Source organism: Melanotaenia boesemani, chromosome 8 (genome assembly GCF_017639745.1).
Source record: "Melanotaenia boesemani isolate fMelBoe1 chromosome 8, fMelBoe1.pri, whole genome shotgun sequence".
Taxonomy (NCBI): domain Eukaryota; kingdom Metazoa; phylum Chordata; class Actinopteri; order Atheriniformes; family Melanotaeniidae; genus Melanotaenia; species Melanotaenia boesemani.
This window is the reverse complement of record NC_055689.1, coordinates 28,367,513-28,389,438: the sequence shown is the minus strand read 5'-3', so window position 1 is coordinate 28,389,438 and position 21,926 is coordinate 28,367,513. Positions and strand designations below refer to the sequence as shown.

The 21,926-nt window shown below is 38.8% G+C and overlaps 1 protein-coding gene across 8 annotated transcripts in view; it reads right to left on the bottom strand.

The window, feature by feature from the left end:
- Positions 1–2,609: 2,609 nt before the first annotated feature.
- The window catches only part of LOC121644518 (rho GTPase-activating protein 12-like), a 54,275-nt gene continuing 34,958 nt past the window's right edge, over positions 2,610–21,926 (bottom strand). For 2 of the 8 annotated variants that reach the window (XM_041992508.1, XM_041992507.1), the window contains exons 3-18: positions 14,118–14,387; positions 12,351–12,557; positions 11,966–12,046; positions 10,911–11,039; positions 10,088–10,162; positions 9,344–9,405; positions 8,917–8,998; positions 7,627–7,728; positions 6,441–6,539; positions 5,957–6,059; positions 5,536–5,655; positions 4,893–4,991; positions 4,626–4,703; positions 4,369–4,503; positions 3,109–3,214; positions 2,610–2,903 (exon numbers count right to left, since the gene is read on the bottom strand). In XM_041992508.1, coding sequence (XP_041848442.1) covers positions 2,729–2,903; positions 3,109–3,214; positions 4,369–4,503; positions 4,626–4,703; positions 4,893–4,991; positions 5,536–5,655; positions 5,957–6,059; positions 6,441–6,539; positions 7,627–7,728; positions 8,917–8,998; positions 9,344–9,405; positions 10,088–10,162; positions 10,911–11,039; positions 11,966–12,046; positions 12,351–12,557; positions 14,118–14,387 — 1,923 coding nt within the window. In that variant the 3' untranslated portion in view covers positions 2,610–2,728. The remainder of the gene's footprint in view (positions 2,904–3,108; positions 3,215–4,368; positions 4,504–4,625; positions 4,704–4,892; positions 4,992–5,535; positions 5,656–5,956; positions 6,060–6,440; positions 6,540–7,626; positions 7,729–8,916; positions 8,999–9,343; positions 9,406–10,087; positions 10,163–10,910; positions 11,040–11,965; positions 12,047–12,350; positions 12,558–14,117; positions 14,388–21,926) is intronic. The other 6 variants (XM_041992509.1, XM_041992510.1, XM_041992511.1 and 3 more) reach the window with 6 other exon arrangements.

The following is a 21,926-nucleotide window of genomic DNA, read 5'->3' as shown; positions in this document are numbered from 1 at the left end:
CTCCAACAATGTCTGGGTGGCATAAAATTATTTTTGACATAATACCAATGGAATTCTGGACGCGCAGGTCTAAATAAAAGATTCTGTATGATTTGGCCCCCATTTTAAATCATTTAGGTACTAGATTGACGTCATTGTTTTAAGAGCCCTGATGAATCACAGCTAGGAAACTGAATAGTGTTAGGGCATGATTGATTTGATAATGGGTTGCTTGAATCACACGATAAAGATTTAAAGTAAATTATGCTGAACTCCACAGGAATGTAAGACGTCATCTCTAATGGAGACATTTGATATATATTTATTGTTATATTTTTCCTTTTTATGTGTGAGACTCCAACAGAGACATGACTCACAGAAATAATGTGTTCACACAAATATTACACAGAAACTATAAGACTATCAGTAAGACAATTTCTCAGTCGTGGTGTTTAGGTGAGTTACAGATAAAAATTCCAATAATATTCCTGATTAGCATGTTGCGGAGACACATTTCAGCCTGTTTAAATGCAATCTTCAAGTCCTTCCTAATTCTTAATATTTATATTCTCAAAAAACACAATCTCCCTCACATAATTTTCTTTTTTCCTTTTTCTGTAGCCTTTCTAGTCAACATTAAACTCTGCTTGAGCCAGTGTTGCCTGATAACGAGACAGAAAGAACCAAATCTGTGAAAAGAAGCTGTCAACAATGGATGTTTTTTTTTTTTTAAAAAAACAAGCTCAAAGTGGACATGGGTAACAAACAGAAGAAGTGTAAGTTGCAAGATGCTCCACGATCCATGAATGTGATTATTTCTCTGAATAATGAATATAGTATGTAATAATATTCTGGTTGTGACATAAAAAAGGAAGATCTATATTGTGTTAATACAACAGAATGGACCTGTTCCAGAAAGCAGGTTATGTTGAAACTATGAGCATGTTAACCCGGAGTTGGGCAAAATTCTGGGTTTCCCTTCTAGAAAGCGAGGATACGTCTTACCCAATCTGTATCCATGGCAACTGAGTCTGAAGTGAACCTCCTTATTGGCAGGTTGAAAATAAAGGAAGCCTGAGTTTCTACCCGTCTCCTCTCACCTGAAACAGCTCTCAGACATGTGCTGTCCATACCAACGCGATTCCATAAATTTAGAAGCTGAATACAGAATAAACAGAGAACATTTTAGAAACATGTCGAATTACACGTCTGAAATCATAATTCCATAAATGTGATTGTGCTATGGGCCATCTTCATTTATTCTTCACCAGCAACACATAAACTGATATTTACACAAATCTCAAGTGTTCCCTTTACAGTATCCAAACAGACCTTGTGGTTTCAGAGATTTACTCATTTTATTGTGGGTATGCAATCTTTAAGCAGAGGCCTAAAAAATTGGCACAGGGCTCAAAGGATAGAATTACAATATATGTGATTAGTGACTGGTTGTTGTACTAAATGTTCCTTACCTCCTATTCCGAGTGACATTCAACTTCCAAAAAGTGGACAAAGAAAGTGGAAAGTGTACATTTGAAGGAGTGTAAAGAAGACAGAAAATCTGGTTGGGATATTTCTTATTAGAGGTATTTATTCCAGTTTGATAAAGCCAACAGTACCTGACTCCCAGGTAAACCTCCACATCCCTAGTTCACAATCTTATTTCTCTCGTCCGTCGGTTACACAATCATCACAAAATAGTGAATTCTCCCTTGTGTCACATTGTGAAACACTCCAGGCATACAAACTTATATTTACTATTTGTACAGTATATCATTAAATCCATTCATTCACTACTCCAGCCACCCCCTGCTCACATGCACACACAAACACTGTACAGATTTATCAGGAGACGAGTTCAAAAGGCTGCTCGCCTTAATGTTTTATCATCTGGTAGTCGTAAAGAAGCAGCCGAGTACCGTTGTTTGCTCTTATTTGTCAGGTTGGTTCTCTGACAGCTATGAGATGATTTGTTCTATAGGTCAAACTGAGAATATGGCGTGCAGATATAATACAGTGTTATTAACCTTATGTGTTCAGAGGACCTTGGTCCTGTTTTTCAGGGACAAAATGAAGGAAAAAAATGCAGTTTACAAGAAGTACAAAGAAAGCAGAAGAAGCCAAAAAAGTCTTCCCTCTCTGCATTGTTGTAGCTTTAGCTCTCCTCTTAGTCTATAAACATCTAAAGCAAAATTAGGGCCAACGAGAGGTCAGCTGTTTGTTTTTTTTCTGTTCTCCCCAGTGTGGTTTACACCGGAGTGACTACAAGCCATGACATTTACAGTACAGTACATAGGGGTCCCATTACGTATCAAAAACCTCCAATACTGACACCTCGTCTCTAATACAGCCGACTGAGGTTTCTTCGTCTGCTCAGTAGTTGCTTGGCCCACAAAATGTAAATGAATCCAGTGTCAGGACAGGCAGACGTCACCTTTGCAGTAAAGTGGCACAAATGCAGCTGCGAGAGAAAAATAAGATACTGAAAAGTGCAAAGAGACTAAGATTTGGTCACTAGTTAGAGGAACGTCTATGTTTTGGCTCATGGGACATATTTTTGCTGGCTTTGTGGGTCCAGAGTCTGTATGAACGGAGAGCCAGATAAGCCAGGTTGGTTTGAGATGAAGAGAAGCTGAGCCGTGCCAGGCCAGGCTTTTTTTTTTTTCTTTTCTTTTCTGGTAGGGCCATGCCTAGTTAAGGAAGAGCTCTGCATCGGGAGTGGAATGAAAAGAAGCTCATCCTCTGGCATCTACCTGCCGAAAATGCTCTCATACTCCAGCAGTATAAGCTCTACTATCTGGTTTTGATAGACCATGTGGACGGCCATGTTCCAGGTCTCCGTTTCAGGTCGCAGCAGCGTGGGGCCGAACACGATGGCCACGCTCTGGGTGTTCATGCGGTTTTCCTCGCCATGGTCAACCACTCTGGAGGAACAGGAAGAGTAAGGTAGGATAATGATGTTTTCAGTTTTTAGTTCCAAATGAGATCAATCAATGCAAACACTGATTATATGAGTCACATACTGTCATATAATAAATTATTCATGTGCAAAGAAATGATACCTATGCAATTATTAAAGTCAGGCCATTTTAAAGAAAAAAAATAAAATCTATAAAAAGTTTTTCTTACTTCCTAAGGTGTTTGAAGAGGGCCTGCATGGTGTCGTGGTTGGGCTTGGGCAGCTGTCTGACCAGCTCTTTGATCGACTGTACTCGCTGCTTGTAGTCATAAATTTCTGCAGCAGGAGAGAAAAAAAAAAAAAAAAAAAGACATCAAAATCTGCATCCGTCAGAGTTACACACACTTAAATTTGGCTCGAGAACAACCAGCATCTTGTGTATTGCTGATGTTGAGAACAACTGGACATTGAACATGTTGTAGTTTATTCACAATTATTTAAAATTTATCCCAATTACTTAAAAGCAAAATTAATACAGTAAAAAATAAGAAAAATAAAAAGACTAATAATATAATTATTAAATAAATGAATAACAATAAATGAATAACAACAGATAAGTAGAAAATACAAAAATAAATACATAAATAAAAGTAAATTAATAAAAAATAGATTGATTAAAATAATAAATAAAAAAAAGACCAGAAGTATTTTGTACTGCGGTGTAAATATTCTGCTAGTTATCCATGTGTGGGAGATTATTGTACATGAAACTGAATTCACTGCATAGACGTCTTTAAGTTACTTTAATGCTGGTTTTGTGAGATCATGCTGTGCTTTTAAAAATAAAGATTTTACACCCAAATGTATGTTAGAACTTTATTTCTAATGTGACTGTTTTTACAAAAAGAAAGAACACCATCCCTTGTGTTGTGTTTCTGTTTTTTTTTATTACATTTTATCTAATTTTGTACTGTTATTGACTTGTTTGTGTGCTGGGAACTGTGAAGCATGCTCACAGCGTCTGGACCAGCTTGAACCTAGTTAAGTGTAAACACGAATTTGGTCAGACTAACAACTTTACATATATATCTTAAACGTCCAGTATTGGTAGAAAAACAGTGATTTACTTTCTTTTTGTCCTGTAAACGAGTGAAATGTGGGCTGTAGCAGGGTGAGGGTATCCAGGAGAGACGCCTGATCTAAACACCTCACTACTTCTTTAGCAACTGTCAGTCTGGTAACCAAGGAAATGGAAACAAAGCCCTTTTGGCTACATTTCTCTACCTAGAGTGGGTTTTTCCTATGACAATCGAGACTGAATCTATCACTAAAAACAGAAAAAAATAGGCATCCTGCTCAGTGCTGGCAGCAGTGAACTTCACACATAAGATATAAACAGAATTCCACTAACATCACGCTAAGTATAATTAGCTCACAGTCAGAGTATAAGCACGAATAAGAACAGAGGTCTAGCTGCATGCTGTACGTACTGATAGCGTTGACAAAGTCGTTGAACAGAGCGTAGGTGAAGAGCGGCTCCGGCAGCTCTCTAAAGTACATCTTTAAAGCTCCGGTGGTCACATGGATGTCCTCCCACTTCCCGTCTGCCAAGTTCACCTTCTCGTCTGGACACACAAAGCCAAAATAACTAATTATATTCATTTATAACTTTTCAGTTTCTCTGTGGATTTCCTTCACTTTTTTCTTAAATGATGGTGAGAAACAGTTTCAGAGGGCAGGGACTCACCATGATTGACAGCAAAGCGTAGTTTTTGAATGACGGCCAGATTGCCGCTGACTCTGTAAAGCCCGTCAACAGAAAGTCCTGCAGGGCATCAACACTTTCAGTAAAGTTTGTTCACCAAAACAAAACAGTAAGAGCCTGTCAGCCACACCTTATCTCTCACTTCCTGGGTTAATAAGAGGCAGTAAACCAAATCATCTTTTACAACAGGTAGGTAAACAGAAACTAGAATCATTTTATTGATACTCGAGTCTAATAATAAAGACCCACCACTGTTCTCCACGTAGTCGATGCACATCTTGACAAAACTGGGCACTGTGCTGTTTTCCCTCTGACACAAACTGGACAGGCTGCAGCCAAACAACTGATCTGAAGAAACACAGAACCACTGTTACAAAATACAGATTTTTAAATTGGCCTCCAACAAAATCATCTAGTGCAACAAAACCGTTCTACAGGCACTTTAAATCAACCTCTGCTGCCCTTTTGGGTCACTGGAGGACAAAAAAGTCCCCTCCCAAAATCTGCTAAAACATTTCAGATTAAAATTTTTTCCACTTCTTTTCTTACTCATTCACTTAACTTCAGTCATTATCAAAACTACAAAAAATGTAATTATTCTAATTATTTTAACCTTTTAAATTCCAGTATGATCACATGAGTCAGAAAATGAGGAATGAGATAGCACAACCAGAATGGTGACCAAAAATTAGCTTACCTTAAAGAACTAAATAAAAGTCCCTGATGTCTTTAAAGGTTTAAATGTAGGATGCAAAACAATGACAGTAAATATTCTATTTCCTCAACACTGACAAAGTGAGGACATTTAATAGTTTTAAAAAGAATCTTTAAAATATTCCAGAAAACAATACAAACAGTATTTATAGTATACAGTCTCGTGAACGTGCGAAACCTTTTATGTATCCTTTGTCTCTGACGGCCTGCAGGGTCGGACGGCGGGTGAGGAACTTCTTCAGCTTGTGTCTGGTCTTCTTGTTCTCAGAGGCGTCCACACTGTTTGTGCTCTTCATGGCTGTGGAGGAGAGATGGGACATGAAGGCGTTATCCACCACTCACCCCAGAACGCTGATCGCCATGCCAGCTGCTCGACGTTTTGAAGGAATAAAACTGATAAGCAGTTGTTTTTATAGAGCATGTCGAACACATGAGGTGTTTTTGTACTTTGTGCTTTCAGTTTTGGTCTGGGAAAATCTGTGTTTGGAGCTCATTGTTAATTTTTCTTATTTATAGCCAGTTTCTCCGCTCCTCTTATGTAGCATTTTATCCGAAATTGATATGCATGTATGGTAGAGTGAGGTCAATACCACACAGACCTCTGTTTTTCTTGGATTCTCTGTGTTCTTTCTCCTTGTCGTGTTTCTCCACACCAGGCGACTCGGGCATGTCCTCCTCTATGGCCTCATCAGAGTCCCAAGGCTAGCACACACACGGAAACAAGGAAACACACATATCAAAGAAGGAAATGAGATAAAGACTGGCTATAAAAGAGCCCTTTGGCTTCTTAGCAGAAGTAAACAGTAAAACCAAAGTCAAACTGAGCATTAAAACACTCTTTAACATCAGTTTTTATTTTAAACTATCGTTTTTAAGTTGATTCTGTTAAAATCAACTGTTTCTTTGGTAGCTTTTATCTTTCTCTTGGCTGGCTTTCAGAGTATACAACTAAATTGCCACGTATCAGATGGTGTTGTTCCTCTTAAAAACAACAAATCCACTGATTTCACTCATCTAAGTTTTATTCCAGTCAGTCTGGCTGAACCCATGGAGAGGGTCGTGACATGGTGAACATGTCCTCACATGTGTGCTGATGGTGTCCTGCAGCGCTCTGAACCAGTCGTTGATGACGCCGTCATTTTCAGACTGGATCAGCAGCTCCGTGCCCACTCGAGTCCTCAGCTGCAATCAGGAAAGAGACCACATCGTTCCCTTAAGTTCCAATCCTTCATCTTCATGAAATCTGATACATAAATCATACAATTTTTTAATGTCTCTGTTTGTTCTGAGTATTTAATCGACCACTGATGATTCAATCTACTTCACACTTGATTGTTGAGTTGAAAAGTGAGGTCTTAAGTGGTTTAGGGGAGTGATTCTCATGATGTGGCTAACAGCTCATAAGTTATGGTGCTTCTTGAACCATCTTTCCTGTCCTCTCCTCCCTTGAATTGGTCAGACAGATACTATCCCTGCCTGGTTCTGGTTCTGCTGGAGGTTTTTCTTCATGTTAAAAGGTAGATATTCCTCTCCACTGTCACGCATCACCATGTGTGTGCTTAGGATTGAATCAAAGAGAAGATTTGATGCAATCCATGGATTCCTCCACTAGGTAATTATTTTCAAGTAATTAGCATAATATGAACACATTTTTGTTAATTTGACTAATGTGGATCATGCAATACATTTGTTTTAATTGGATTATAGTTGGACTACAATTAACTAGACTGGATCGTGTCTTTGAAGATGCAACTATACTACAGCTGAATTGAACCAGTTGTAGCCTCGGTTAGCATTAGCTCAGTTCCTCTGACCCACATCATGTGTACATGCACTCCTCCGTACCTCTAATATCCTAATAGCAGTCCTCTTTGTACATTAACGTTATGCTTCTGTTTCTACTGCTCTGTAACAGCAACCACCTGTCTGCTTGTGAAAAATTGGGAGAACATGTATATTTTAGCTAGAAAACAACACCCTAGCTCACACTCCATCTGAACCACTTTACTGTGGAACTTCTGGTTTGCAGTTTCACTTTTCATCCAAGACAAAGCAAGCTGATGAATGAGAGGACATTTTGGGTAAATCTTTCATGTTTATGGCTGGTTACCACTGTAAGGTTCAGGTTGTGAAAAACAGTGCAAAGGTTAATCATTGCGGTTAAGATATCTGAAACTTCTTTTTTTTTTCTCTGTTTAAAAACTACATATGAAGTACTTGAATTTAAAAAGTCAAAAGGAAAACACTAAAGAAGTGTGCCTATTCCCACCTCTAAAACATGCTTTTTGCTGGACTTGTCTTTGGACGCCCAATCCACTGAGCCTCCTCTCAGGTCCACAGTGAACTCTGGTTTGGATTGACCACCTCCAAACTGGACGGAAACAGAAAAGATGGCAGATTAACACTCAGGAAAACATGTTTACAATCCAACAATGGTTAAGAAAAAGATGAAGTGGTAAATGGAGTGGAGTTAATGCACATTTGTCCACATTGAGAAGCAGTGGGAGGACACTGGACCTCCTGAAATAAGAAGGATTCAGGCCTATTTTGGGTTAAACAGGACAATTTGAAGCACGACTCATTTCAGAGTTGCCATGTCCAGAGTTAAGGTAGAGGATAAGCCCTAAAAAGCCTGTTTTAGCTTTTTGGCCTTTATATGATTAATTACCAACAGCTTTTACGTTTGGCCGATTTGCTCCCACAAATCTGTTTTTCTTTGTGTGATCATTTCAGTTTCACCTGATACCCAGCTCAGAGTAAAAATGGTGGCGACAAGTTCATCTTCTATTTTCCAGGTTACCAAGGTGATGATTTAAGTCCATGTGATTGTGGGAAAAAATAATACATAAAAAAGTAATGGTTATGGCTGCAGTTCCGTTTTTTATGTGGAAGAACTCAATGCAACGGTACAAAAAATGGAGCAAACTAATCCTCAATGTGACTAAATACACTCAATTTTTAATGGGAACAATTGAAAAAAAAGATAATTATGCTCAGGAAAAAGAAGCTATGTGGACACAAGCCCTAAGATTCAAAGTCCGCTGTCAGAGCTGCTCAGACTGTAGCAGGAAGATAAATAAAAGCAACTGTGTGACTGTCAGTCAGTCAGCTGTTCATGTTGTCATCTGCTGAAACCTGCAGGTAGAAACAGAAAGCATCTTTACCCGTAAACAAATCGCTATGATAAAATAGTCCAACCACCTTTTCTTCTTGATTTCTGATACTTATATGTTGCTGTGATGCGCTATGCTGACTGAACTCTCCAACTAAAGTCTTTTGTTGATGTTTCTGTTTGACAATTTGTGGAATGAAATTAAAATAAAAGAGAGAGAAAGACCTGATTTTGGATGCAAAACTCTCACTTCATTATTGTCATGTACAGAAGTTGCACTTTTTGGGGATATCTGATCACAGCTGGTCTCTCGGGAAGAGTGGATGCATGTTGATGTTGGATTTATAATTGTCTGCTTGTGATTGGATCATCTACAATAGACGATCTGCAAAACATGGTCAGCATCTCCGAAACTCATTTTTACCAGAAGATGACCCTGTCACTCACCCAGCTGGTCCCGCCTCCTTGTCCTTTAGCAAACAGCAGCATTGAACCGTCAAGGACTGTCCATGAGGAAGTCCAATTCTTCCTGCAAAATAAACAGAATTATAAACCAAACTGAACTACAACCTGTCTTGTGTCTGCTAAACAAACATTTAAAAAGGCACAAATTAATTTATTCTTCACCAGTTACACATTTACTGACATTTACACATCTTAACAAATCTCACAAGTATTCCTTTTACGATGATGCCAAAAGTATTGAACTAGGCCTTGTGGTTGTAGAGATGTACGCAGTTCATTGTGGGTATGCAATTTTCTGGCCTAAATAATAGGCATATAGCTCAAAGTGTTCAACAAAGCTACAGAAAAAAACCCTAAAATAACAAATAAAATGAAAACACAGACAAAGGGCGGAGTAAGCATCACTTACCGTACTCTCTTGCCATTCTCAGTAATCTTTGTCACATTCAGAACTCCACACTTTTCAGAGGGCTGCAGAAGAAGAAAACAAATGAAATGACATGGTGGGGAAAAAAAATAAAAAAAGAGAGATAATATGGTACATTAGTGTCACTCGCATGAGCTATTATTGACAGCTTCTGCTGGATCACAAAACAGTAAGATGCTGTCAAACCTGGATAACCAGAAAGCATTTGTCACTATTTGGAAACATCACCACCCATCCCGCCACCAGAGCAAGAACAGCCTGAAGGAAAAACAGACTAAACCACTTATCCTGTTCAATAACGGCCTTTTACCTCTTGGAAATGAACGTGAAAAACATACCAGTGGAGCTTTTAAATTTAGAAAGTGACACACAAAGATATTTCTGGATGATCAACCCACCAAGAAACAGAAATCTCACTAATCTTTTTAATAAAAGATGGGAAAAAAAGGGCCAAGCAAGACTTTAAAAGCTAACTACTCTTCCTAAAAATTTTCCTAAAAAAACCAACATTCCTACACAGGATCAATTACTTTAGCTTAGTTTTTTTGTGTGAAATATTAAAAGGCCATGAGTCTTGTTTTTTCCTTTTTACTCCAGGTCACAATCTTAAAAAATTCCAGGATTTTCAGACCTGTGTAGGAATGCTGCAAAAAGCTGCCAGATGTGTTATTGTCTTAAAACCCTGGTCCACGTTAAACCCACACGAGGTTAGTGCTGAGTACTAACAGAGGCGAGGGGCTTGGGAGACGAGGAGCAGGAGTCAGAGTCGGGAGAGGGGGGCTTGGGGCTCAGAGAAGCTTCCTAATGAGGAGAAAGGAATGAATTAAACATAAAAAAACACAAACACTGTCAAACAGACAAAAGAAGGTTAATGAGAGGATGATGCAAGGCTAAGAAGACAGAGACAGCTGAAAGAGTGTGTTGTAATTAGCAGGGAGATTATGAGCCTGTTTTTACTGTGTCAGGTACTTGCGTGCTGATCAGGAAGCTCAAGTGGATTATTAATTAAGATGTGGGTGCTGGAGGGGTGCTCATTGAGTGGTCATGCAACTTAATACCATGTCGAGATTGGAGCGATTGTATTCAGGATAAGTCATAATGTGCTGCAAAATATTTAAGGAATTGTTCATGTGTATGATTACAGTTTTTTTTTTTTTTAGCTCAATCGACTCATGACAGTGAATAAAGAAAGGGATTTTTCTTGGGTGTGATTTTTTTTTCCATGCAAACTGATTGTGAGTTTGGATTTAGGAATGAGGTGCTGATTACTCCATCGGCCGGACTACTGACTTGGTGTTTGTACGGGTGTGGCCGGGCGGAGCCTGAGCGTAAACGCCGGGTTTTTAACAGCCGCTGCAACACAATCAGTCTACAACTGAGAATCTTGACTTGTCAAAAGTGATTGTAGTTAATGCAAGAGATAGAATCTGCATTTTAATCTGAATAGTTTCTTTGCCGCCAAAAAAGGGCAACAATGAGCAAAAGTAGCCCAAGGAAAAAATAACTTAACATTCAAGTTTCATAGATTTGCTAATTAGGTCGGTCAGACCTTTTCGGCTGGCTCTAGGTTGGAGGTGCTGTGTCTCCACTTCGTCAGGACGATGGGCTCCACATTTTTCCTGTCCAGACTGCGACTCTTCTGAGCATCTCCAGGCAGCGGAGGTACGGGGAGGCTGTACTGTAGGGAGGAAAACAGGTGTTTGTTGTCTCTCCTAAATATGGCTCACGATATTAGCAAATTCTCTGTTATTCCAATTGGACAAGCACAAATGAATCAATGAGAGCTGCAAACCATCTCTAGACTATATCTGAAATTAGTAATGTATATTAACGTATTTGTTTACATATTGTAAATTGTATTGTCATAGCAATAATTCCTATCATTGTGCAGCCTGTAGTCAGACCATAACGCTGTACTCTCCTTCTACTCTGCAAACTGATGCAGAAGCAGGCTCATTATGTATAAAGAGAATAAAATCCATCAATGCTGCAGGAACACATGGCGGTTTGGATGCGTTTATTTGTGCTTCATAGTGTAAACACTGTGAAACAGACCGTAAAAGAGGGTTTATATGTCAGATTTATTGTTCTGTTGTGCAACCTGTGCAGCCAGTCTAACGTTCAATAGCTTAATTGTTCACTGCTGCAGCTCCACCTCACTGGCTCATAAAAACTGGTGAGAGGCCAAGTTTGACAATGAAATGTGCTAAAACTGTAACTTAGTCTGCCTTTAAGCATCACAGCTGAGCTTTCTTCCTCAAAATATATTTAGAGCTGAAACTATTTTAATTGTATTGATTTTTGGTAAGAAATTGTTTGCAAATCAGCCAAATCAGCAAAGGAAAAATGTTTCAGTACATAAATGAATTTTTTCTATTTACCTGCCTTTTTAAAAACTGAAATATTTATATTTTGCAACCATAAATTCTCTTATTTTTTACCATTTCATGCAAGAATTGCTCACTTTTACCATCATTGTGTTATGTATAGAAATTCAAACAGGTGATTCTGGCCTGCCAGTATGTTGTTATCAGCTTTTCTGCCAGTACAGCTTTAATGTTTATTCCATTTTTGATGAACTAAGAGGATTGATCAGCGTCTTACCTTTGGCAGCTCCCATTCTGACCTGGAGCCATCGGCACTGTAGTAATAAGGTCTGCCCTGTTCATCAACATGTTTTAACCACTAATGGCACAAAGACAGACACACCAGAGAGTGAGCAATGGTGCGACTCCCAACATTTTTATTTTATCATTCATTTTTCTTTTAATATGTTTTAACTCACTGACCTACAGAAAAACTGTCAGTGGGTTCAACAGTAAGACAAAGATTTTATTTTTATTTAGACTATTCTTTAAGAAATAGAAAAGTAATTAAAATACAGAAAGCACCGTAAGAAGAATTATCCACAAATCAACCCAAAACCCACTTCCCGATGCACAAACCACCACAGTGTAGACACATCAGATGCACTCTGAGCAGCAGGTACCTTCTCATTAGTATAGTCGCTGACGTACAGCGTGTGGCCATACTCATCCATCTCCTCTGACCAGCCACGCGGCGGCGAGCCATACTGGCTGTCTGACTGGCTGGAGTAGGTACTGAAGCAGGTGTCTTCCGAAGACAGAGGCTGGAATCGACCAATGGAGAGCGAGAGGAAGGGGAGGAAAGACGGCGAGAGCGAGAGAGGAGTGGTCTGACATTAGTGTAAAGAGAAAGAGAGAGAAGGAGAAAACAGAGGCCATATTTCACCATGGAGGTACAGAGGAGACAGTCATGCACCCAAAACCAGTAAATCATCACAAGCTGCCCAACACCAGTTAGATACAGAACAGAGACCCAGAAAAGCCCCGAAAAGCTAAAGACTCTAATGTAATTCATTTTAGACAGAGTGGTAAAAACCTGTGGGAGACTATCTACAGTAAGATAAAGTGACTGCTTTGGGTCTGTAGGTGGCAGTGTGGTGCAGCTAAGTAAAGCAGAGGCTGACTAGGAATCAGTGATGACCCCCCCACCACCACCACCACCAGAGGATGCAGCTTTAGGTGGCTTGTCAGTTAAGGGGTGTGTTTGTGTGAGAGCTGATCATAATCACAGTAATTCACTGCTGAGCAGCTGCAGCCATCTGATCGAATTTCTACACTGAGCCGCATGTAATTTTCATTTCTGTTTTTCCTTTTTCCAATAACAAACGACCCTGGTGCGGGTGGCTAATTGAGCTGCGTGCCAGACAGAAAACAACATTCATTCTGACTGAGTTTTACTGATAATTCAAATCTCTCATAATAATCTGTCATGGCTGACAGAGCAATCCTGCAGCCGCCTGGTTCTGTCTTCAGGAACATCGCTGTTAGTGCACAGGCAGCCACATTGTGTGATCAGGTACTACCATGACAGCTTTGTTATCTATTTAAAGTGATTCGCTGGAGATTTGACACTGTATAAATGTTTGAGTACCTGAGTGCTTGTAATTCCACACTTGTGAAGACCAGGTTCCTTCTACTGTCATTATTATTATTATTATTTATTATTATTACAATTATTGTTATTATTGCAATCAATGTGAATATTATTAGTAGTGACATTGTCATATATGTCATTTCTAGATAATAACTATTTATTTATGATTACTATTTATACTTAGACATATTCAAAACAGTAATATTACTTGAAATTTGCCAGATTGTTTTGAATTCTAATTCCTTTATTGTAATTTTCTTTCTTCTTTCCTTCTCTTTCTTTCTCTTCCATCCTTTTATGTTCTGTTTTTGTTTTACCTTATTACAGATACAAACTGTAAAAAAGTTTTGCAACCATCTGCTTCTTCTTAACCTTACCCTGCTCCCATTATAATATTTTAGAGTAATACTTTTGATTTGTGTTGTTAAAATTAGGATTCTTAATTAAATATTTGTCGTAATTAGGTCTATTTGGTTAATTGAGGTTTTCAAACCTCATCATGGACTAATTTTCCATAAATGACTGAAACGCTGAGACCAAAAACAGAGGACAGAAAACAGTCCAACATCTGAAATGTCCTGATGAAGTAAATAAAGATGATTTTACTGAGTGGAGTCGCTCTAAATATTCTTAAAGTTCAGAGCCCAGAAAACGTGCTGACATTAATAAAGACGTAGAGAGATTTTATTTATCTATTGAGGCATGCCAAGGACCAACTTTATTATGTGCTGCCACTAGTTTATTCAGCCCACCTGGTGTTACCACTGAAATTTCTTACGATAGATGCTAACTGTACCTCTGAGCTCTCTCCAGTGCTGTGGCTCTCTCCTCTGGAGTTCCCGGTGCTGATGTCTTTGGTTCTAGGTGGCTTCCAGGTCTTCTCCTGGGTGGAGCGGTTGTAGTAGTAATGCCTGCCGCTCTGGTCCTTGTAGGTCTCCCAGTCACCAAGGATGTGCAGGGGGGACCCTGAAGGTTGAGGGGGCAGATTCGTCTGGGTGATTTTCAGTTCCTGGAGGTTGGTGTAGACCGGTGATTCTGACCGGCCGTGGCCTGATGTAGATACAGTCTGGGTGAAGAGAAAGGGAGATTTAACTGAGTCATTTTGAAACTGTTCCTGGATTGCGATCATGATCCTACTGAGCTGCACTTGGAGATGTGTTTGTGGCTTATGTTACACAGTCTGCTGCTCTGGAGCACAAAGGGAAGGACTGAAAGTTCATGAGAGAAATAATAAGCTGTATTTCAAGCTGACGTAGCAACTGCTGGCCACACAGGAGGTGATCACTGAATGAACCCAAGAGGATGAGAGGAGAAGGAAGTCGCTGTTATATAACGCAGTGTTATGGACCCATGTCAGGTAGGAATGAGGAAGTAAAACTGACATGGGACGCATGCGGAACGTTAGCGTGACAGTTTGACCAGTCTGATCCCAGCAGCTGTAAACAGACAGAACAAAAGAAACTGTACACACAGAAACAAAGATCTGATATGCAAGAGAAAAAAAAAGATGATCCACAGCACTTTGTTTAATCCAGAAATTAGTCACGAGAAGCCTGATGGTGTGTAGCGTGAACTGTGTGGGACATACGGTCTAAAGTCAACAGAAGAATGCAGACAGGCGTGTGCTTCCATTTAAACTTTATCAAATCAATCTTATTCCAGCTGATGTGTTTACATGGATGCTGATGAGTTGTGTTTACATGATGGGGAGATTTAATATGATTTGACACGTGCAATGTGTACTAATTTGGAAGAAGACACTAACAAAGACCTATTTTTTATTTCGAGCCTTTCCGTCTTTCATCAAGATGCTCCATAATCTTTAATTCTTTCTGTTTCCGATCAAGACGTTTTATCCACCACAGTCTAGTTCCGCTGCCACCATTTATCTTTCCTTGAAACTCATCTCGTCACCTAATCCCCAAGCACGCGCAGAAGCAGCATACAGCACAGACATCCGAATGACAAAACATGCTTACTTTTTCCTGTTGAGTTGATCGTGAAAAAGTTAATACCACTCCTCTCGATGGAATTGAAGATTCTTTCCAACTGAGACTGATTGGATAAGTTAAAGTGTTTACATGAAGCATTTTTTCTGACTGGCGGTTTGATCGGATAAAAAGTGCTCCGCACTAACAAACGCAGCTGCTGATTTGTATTATGTTTTGAGATTGTTCTGAGAGATGAATATGACCAGCAAAGTTATATAAAAACGTACATCTCTTACTCGGTTTCAGCCATCTGTTATTCACAACTAATCAACTTATAATGAATGAAATAAGATGGCAATTTTTGTCACATTGACGGCAAATTGGAGATTTAAAACCAAGATAATCACGCTGATGGCAGAAATGATCATTACAGAGGTGTGTGGTATCTGTGTAGGAAACAAACGCCCCCTTCTACCCAAAGGGAAAATATCTGAGTACTAGCTTGCTGAACAATAGGGGGCCCAATTCCTGAATAAAAAGGAGCAAAAAGAAGAAATGATCTGATAAAATCTGCCCCTTTGCTGCAGCAACTATTTTACGAATGATTCGTTGATTCGTTCTGAGGTAAAAATAAACAGCTAAAAAAGTGTATTCAGACATGTAAAAAAAAAAAAAAAAAAAAAAACTGGTTGCTTTTTTAGAGTTTGAAGGATGCGTATGATTTGTTTCAGAACCCGTTTTAACCTCGCCTTGTGGCAAACCACGTCTGCTGGAAGAGGAAACCAAATACACTGCAAAAATGTCCCTGTGAAACAATTTGCGGGCCTCTTATTTTATAGAGAACCATAAAAACAAAGGTTATAATAAGCCTGCTGTACGTGTCACTAGTTAATTTTATTACTGATGTTATTACTTTAAATAAAGTTGCTTCCTAGTAAAAACTAAACAGGATGAGATTGTTATTCTGAGATAATTCAGCATCAGGTGATTATTTTACAAGGCAAAGGAAAAAAGCTTGTAGTAAAAATGCTTTGTACATTTTTATAAGAATAAAATAAACAAAGTGTGCAGACACTGAATGTTGAGCATGTACAATTATGTTCATCAATGAATTGAAAATGAATTAGCTTAAAAAATAAATAAATAAACAGTAGAGCTTCTCTCAATCAACACCTGCAATTACAGAACCTAAACCAGTCGAACAGGAGCTCCTGTCCAGTTAAACAAGTACAAATGCAGCCAGCATGCTGTCTGTAATAACACAGCATCATTCAAAACCCAGATGAACAACTGAGCCGGTCAATGAACTGCTGCTCATGATTATTTCATGTTGACATTACACGGAGGCTGCCTGGCTGCAGAGCGACAGGGTTGAGAGTCATAAATAATGCCAGAGGCCCGAGGCCCTCCAACACCAGCTCTGTGATGTTTTTATTGCAAGGGGATCAATAGGGATGAAATATGCAGGAGCCGAACAAACAGCTGGAGGTACCCAAGGAGACTGGGTATTCTCTGGACTACAGGAAGCTGCAGCCGTTCAATACACTTCCACAGTCTTATCATACAAACACTGCTCGTTATTTTAGAACATTTTAAGCTTTTTAGTGTACTTGTTGAAGAGCACTTTTTTAAACATGGAGCTGTGCTTTAAAAATAACAATTGTTATGCTAATAAATTTAAATACATATTTTATTACCTCTGGTGGTGAAAAACTAGTAAACACGTCGTCTTCTCCGTGTAGTGAGATGACTCGCATAAGACTTCTCCTTAACCATACCATTGCCATCGTCCCTTGTTATTTTGATTTTGAGTCGAGCTCTGCTGCAAACAGCGTGCAATACTGGTGACACTTCTGTCTTCCTGTAAAAAAGCTGCTTTAACATGTGATGTAGTGCATGAATCTGTCAAAGGGGAAGTCCTGGTGGTCACTAGACCGTTAAAAAGTCAGTGAGGTGGTAACCCACTTCAGCATTGGCCACAAAACCACATTTTCTGCATGAGGCCAACATGAATTTAGACTTTAGATGAGTAGAAGAGAAAAATCCAGAAAGAGATGCTCTTTTTTCCCAAGGAGAATTACCAATTTTCACAACTGTTAAACCTGTGTAGGATTTAAACAGATGTGTTCCAGTATTCCCGTCTGCACAGGCCTCACACATTGGAAATTTTCCTAAATTGAGGGAGGAGAGGTTGTAGCTAAGGAAAAGCAAATCCCTCTTATGCAACTAAAGTCTCATTTAAAATGCACACAGTCTTTTAAATGTGCATGAGAAGTATATTCTTGAACAGCTGGTGCTGGACGTCTGCTTTGAACAGACTGACCATCTAATCAATACAAAGCTCCAACACCACTAAACCACAGATGGACATTAAGAGGTTTGACCTCTCACTGTAAGGAATCTGCTCTTTAGTACGCTTTAGGTAAAGGTTTCCAAGGAAACATATGTCCCCACCTACAAACATTTTCTGCAGAAAACATGACTTCCTTAAGTGCAACACCTCACCAGAAAAAGTGCAACTCTGCACGTCTTGGGAAACTGCAGCTTTTGTGAAGTGAAGAAAAATGGGAACAAATATCAAATAAAAAGATGCTGAATAAATACTGAGGATGTTGTGAATAATCGCAAAGCAAAAACAAATTCTGTGTTTTGCTGAAGAATCAAAACTTAAAATTTTACATTTCACTTAATTTCGGTTGTTTGAGGAGCATCAGGCTTTTAAATGTTTCTCCAGAGATGCTTTCCTGGGTTCAGGTCCACACTTTAGATGGATTTTACGAATATTTCTGTGCCTTTTTGACACTATCCCCGAAATGTTAACATTTGCCCCAGACAGAAAGTTTTTTTTTTTTTTTTTAAACTCAGGATTGTTCTTTTTTTATTTTATTTTTTTTATTTTATTGTTTCCAGTACCTTTTGCAGGTCATCTCTACAGAAAGATGCTGCTATCATCATGTTTGACTGCAGAGATGGTACTAATAATGCTCTTCCTGCAGGTGCACCTGATGGTTGTCTGCAGTGTTTACTAACAGACCATGGGATGTTTTCTGTCTCTTTACAGCTGTAGCAGCTGGCTGTCTTTTGTTTTGATTGTACAGTTGTGGTTTTCTATCTTTTCAATCCATTTAAAGGCATATTTTATCCTGTCCTGCAGGTCTACAAACAAATCTCTCTATCCCACAGGTTGGTTTTCATTCACTTATCACCACCCCACATCAACATGCATGTCATTGCTTATACTTATGAAAATACAAACTTTTTATTCTTTATAATTATCTTGTTGCTTTGTCATTGTGGATAACTGTGTGAAGATTGGTGAGAAAAACGAAGTCAATTTGAAATATGAAATAAATGTGGAAAACTGTATGGGTGTGAAAACCTCTCTTACATAACATTAACTGAGATCAGTTAAAACTAAACTGAAGTCTGAGACCTCGGATGGAGCTGATGTGTACACAGAGACTGACCCACTAATGCACTGACCACATAAAGAAGCTTAGAGGAGCCTGAGGGTACATCACACAGCAGCAGCCGATTAACAGTTCTGACTGCCTCTCGGCATAAAGTACTCTTAATTTACTATTTCTGTCCAGAGCAGTGCTTAATGGGTAGAGAAAGAATCGAAGAGATGAAAAAGCTACTGGTTCTAAGTGAAGGACAATAGTTTTATCAGTACTGCCTGCAGAGCTGCATAGTAATCAGCCAGTCCAGTGTTCTTCAGCTGGAGGTAGAAGTCATCAGAACAAAGGAAAAAAGAAGAGAAAATAATAAAAAAAATTAAAATAAATAAAAAAATTTAAGAAGGAGCAGACTGAGCTCTGCTTTAGGCACTGAATGCATTAGAGTTAATATTAGCCAGGAATGGCTGCAAATGTTTTGAGATCACACAGTTTATATTCTGACTATCTGGTGAGAGAACACTGTTCATTTCATGTGAAGCTGTTGTCCTGATTCACCTGAAGTTGGGTCACTCCAACACTGCTGGGCTGCTTTTCGAAAGCAGATGGCCGGTGAAGTCATTTGGGTGCTTTAAGTAAAAGTTTCAGTTGTGGTTTCAGTGGTTCTTACAGACATGTTTGTTCATCTGGTTTCTATGTTTGTCCTACTGAAATTGCAACATTGGGAGAAACATGTAGTTTATTAAAATCTGTTTAACTAGAAGGCGGGATCAGTAATAATTTCATATTTTTCAATAGTCTTTTAACTGTAAGAAGCCAAATATTTTATGTGACTATCATTCCAAAATGAGACTGTCTTGTTTTAACCAACATTTGGTAGTAAAGCATTACTACCACCACAAGGTGGAGTCAATTTACCAAACTGTGGACCAACATCCAGGAAAAAAGAGTAAGAAAAACATTGTTGCTGGTATTTCGTACAAAATGTGTGGCACTGTGAGATCTGATGCTCATAAAGCAATAATATAAGAAACATGAAGTCAAACACCATCAATAGGTTCTGTGAGGAAAATGTTTGTGAAAAATAAATAACAAATAAATAAATATTAAAAAAAAAGGAAAAACAAAAATGAGATCCAGTGCTACCTCTGCCAGGTAAAGCTAGCATATCATAAGTCTACCATAACTCTGCATTTGAGAGCGAAGCATCCAATAGAAGGTCGATCCACATCAGAAGTCAGTAGCTTTGTTAGCAGACAAAGTCAATTTTGGGGAATTCACGGAGCCTCAATTTACAGTCAGCTTAAGACAGCAGAAAGTAAAATAAAACTGTAGGAGAGTTGAGTGTTAGGTTAGCAACTGTTCAACAGCAGTCTCAGCATAGATTCATGGACAAAGAGTTGTATGCTGCCAACACATAGCATGTGCTCAACTGGAAAATACTCAGCATACCTGAAAACCTGTCAAATGTGCTTTCCACAGAACCTGAACACAGTGCGCATGACGATGTCAGCAACATGTTGGTAGCTAACAACAAACATTTGCCAGGAGGGTATTCAAAGAATGGTCAAATAATTTGCAGGGATTGCAAATAGTATTTTTATAAATCCCCATCTCTACTAGCAAGCAGTTTTATCAAGTAGTTGATCAGTACAAGAACAATATGCATCATCATGAGCATGACAATAAGCTATGGAGAACAAGGTTGATGGTAATGGTTCAAATTAGCAATAACATATTTAACAGATCACATAATCCTTATTAGCCAACTCTACAACAGCATGATAAGATGTTTATTAGAAACTCCGTTTTACTCTAAATATAACATTTAGGTTTTGGATATTTTAAGACATCTTGACTAAAACTGAAACCTCATGCATGTTGGTTTAAGACAGAATGATTTAGCTTTGCTCTGCAGAAAAATATCATACCCAAGCAAAAGATAAAGCTGCTGCATCCTTTAGGTGGCAGCCTGACAACAGAGTTAGTCAAAGTCTTAAAGAGATGCACCAGTGATTTAAGAGGAGGAGCTCGTCAGCTCCTCTCAACTCCCATTTTCTGTTTGACACAGATGAACCTGCTCTGCTGCATACCACAGAGAGACAGGCCATGCAAACACATAACACACATACAGGTAAACATACAAAGAACACTTTAATACTATGCTACTCTGTGTGTGTGTGTGTGTGTGTGTGTGTGTGTGTGTGTGTGTGTGTGTGTGTGTGTGTGTGTGTGTGTGTGTGTGTGTGTGTGTGTGTGTGTGTGTGTGCGCTTGACTCATAGACACACATGCAAGTAGAACACAGAGAAGACCTAGCTCTGCTCCACTTCCTGTTTATTCAGATTACAGTTTCGTTGGGACAAACAGACATTATGTGTTAGAAACTTTCACAGGGCTGTTTACCCACATTTGTGGCAAAAGGTTAGACTTGTTTGTTTTAGATGCCAGAAGGTAGAGACTGCTAGAGCTGCATCAGCAGCTAGATGTGTGACAAACGGATGATGAAACCAGAGTGGAAAAGTCACAACACCAGACCGAAACAGGAAGAAGGGAGAGTATATCAGATAAGCTGGAGGCATGGAATTTAGCCAGGCTGTCATTCATGATAAGAATGCCTCTACAGATGCATCATGTGAGAGATAGTGAATTAAACAAATGTGTGATTTGATAGAAGCTCTCTACAGTATGTATCTACATCTTAAATCCTCTGTGAAGAAAAAGAAAGAAGAGGAAAAAAAAAACCTTTAGGCTAGATTATCACTGCACAGAACTAAACATGAAGGGCAGGAAACAACAGCAGGTCAACAACAAAAGGTCAAACACCAGAGTCGCTCATATAAGTAAAGAAATGATTTTCAGCAAGAAAGAAAGAAAAAAAGGATTTGAGGGAAATTAAAGGAAGTTGGAGTGACCTCAGGAAGCACGACTGACCCACAATACCACAGTTCAACCATCAGGTGGCTGCGTCCATATTCAGATAAAGAAATTTAAGATCATTTAAAGGGAATACAGGCGCAGTCTCTCCTGTCATCAGCTTAAAAGTTGAAGGATTTTCTTCTTTAATGTGGTCACTTTCTTGATTGCTAATAAAAATGTTGTGCACAATGTAATAAATTGATTTTTTACATCAAATTTAGTGCAAATGAAGACATATTTTCTAAAAAGCAAGGCAAACATCCATATTGGAATATTGAAGAATTGTTGGACAATTTACCTTAAATAACAATTTATGGAAAAATAAGACAATCAGCCTGTTTTAAAAATGTTCATTATAT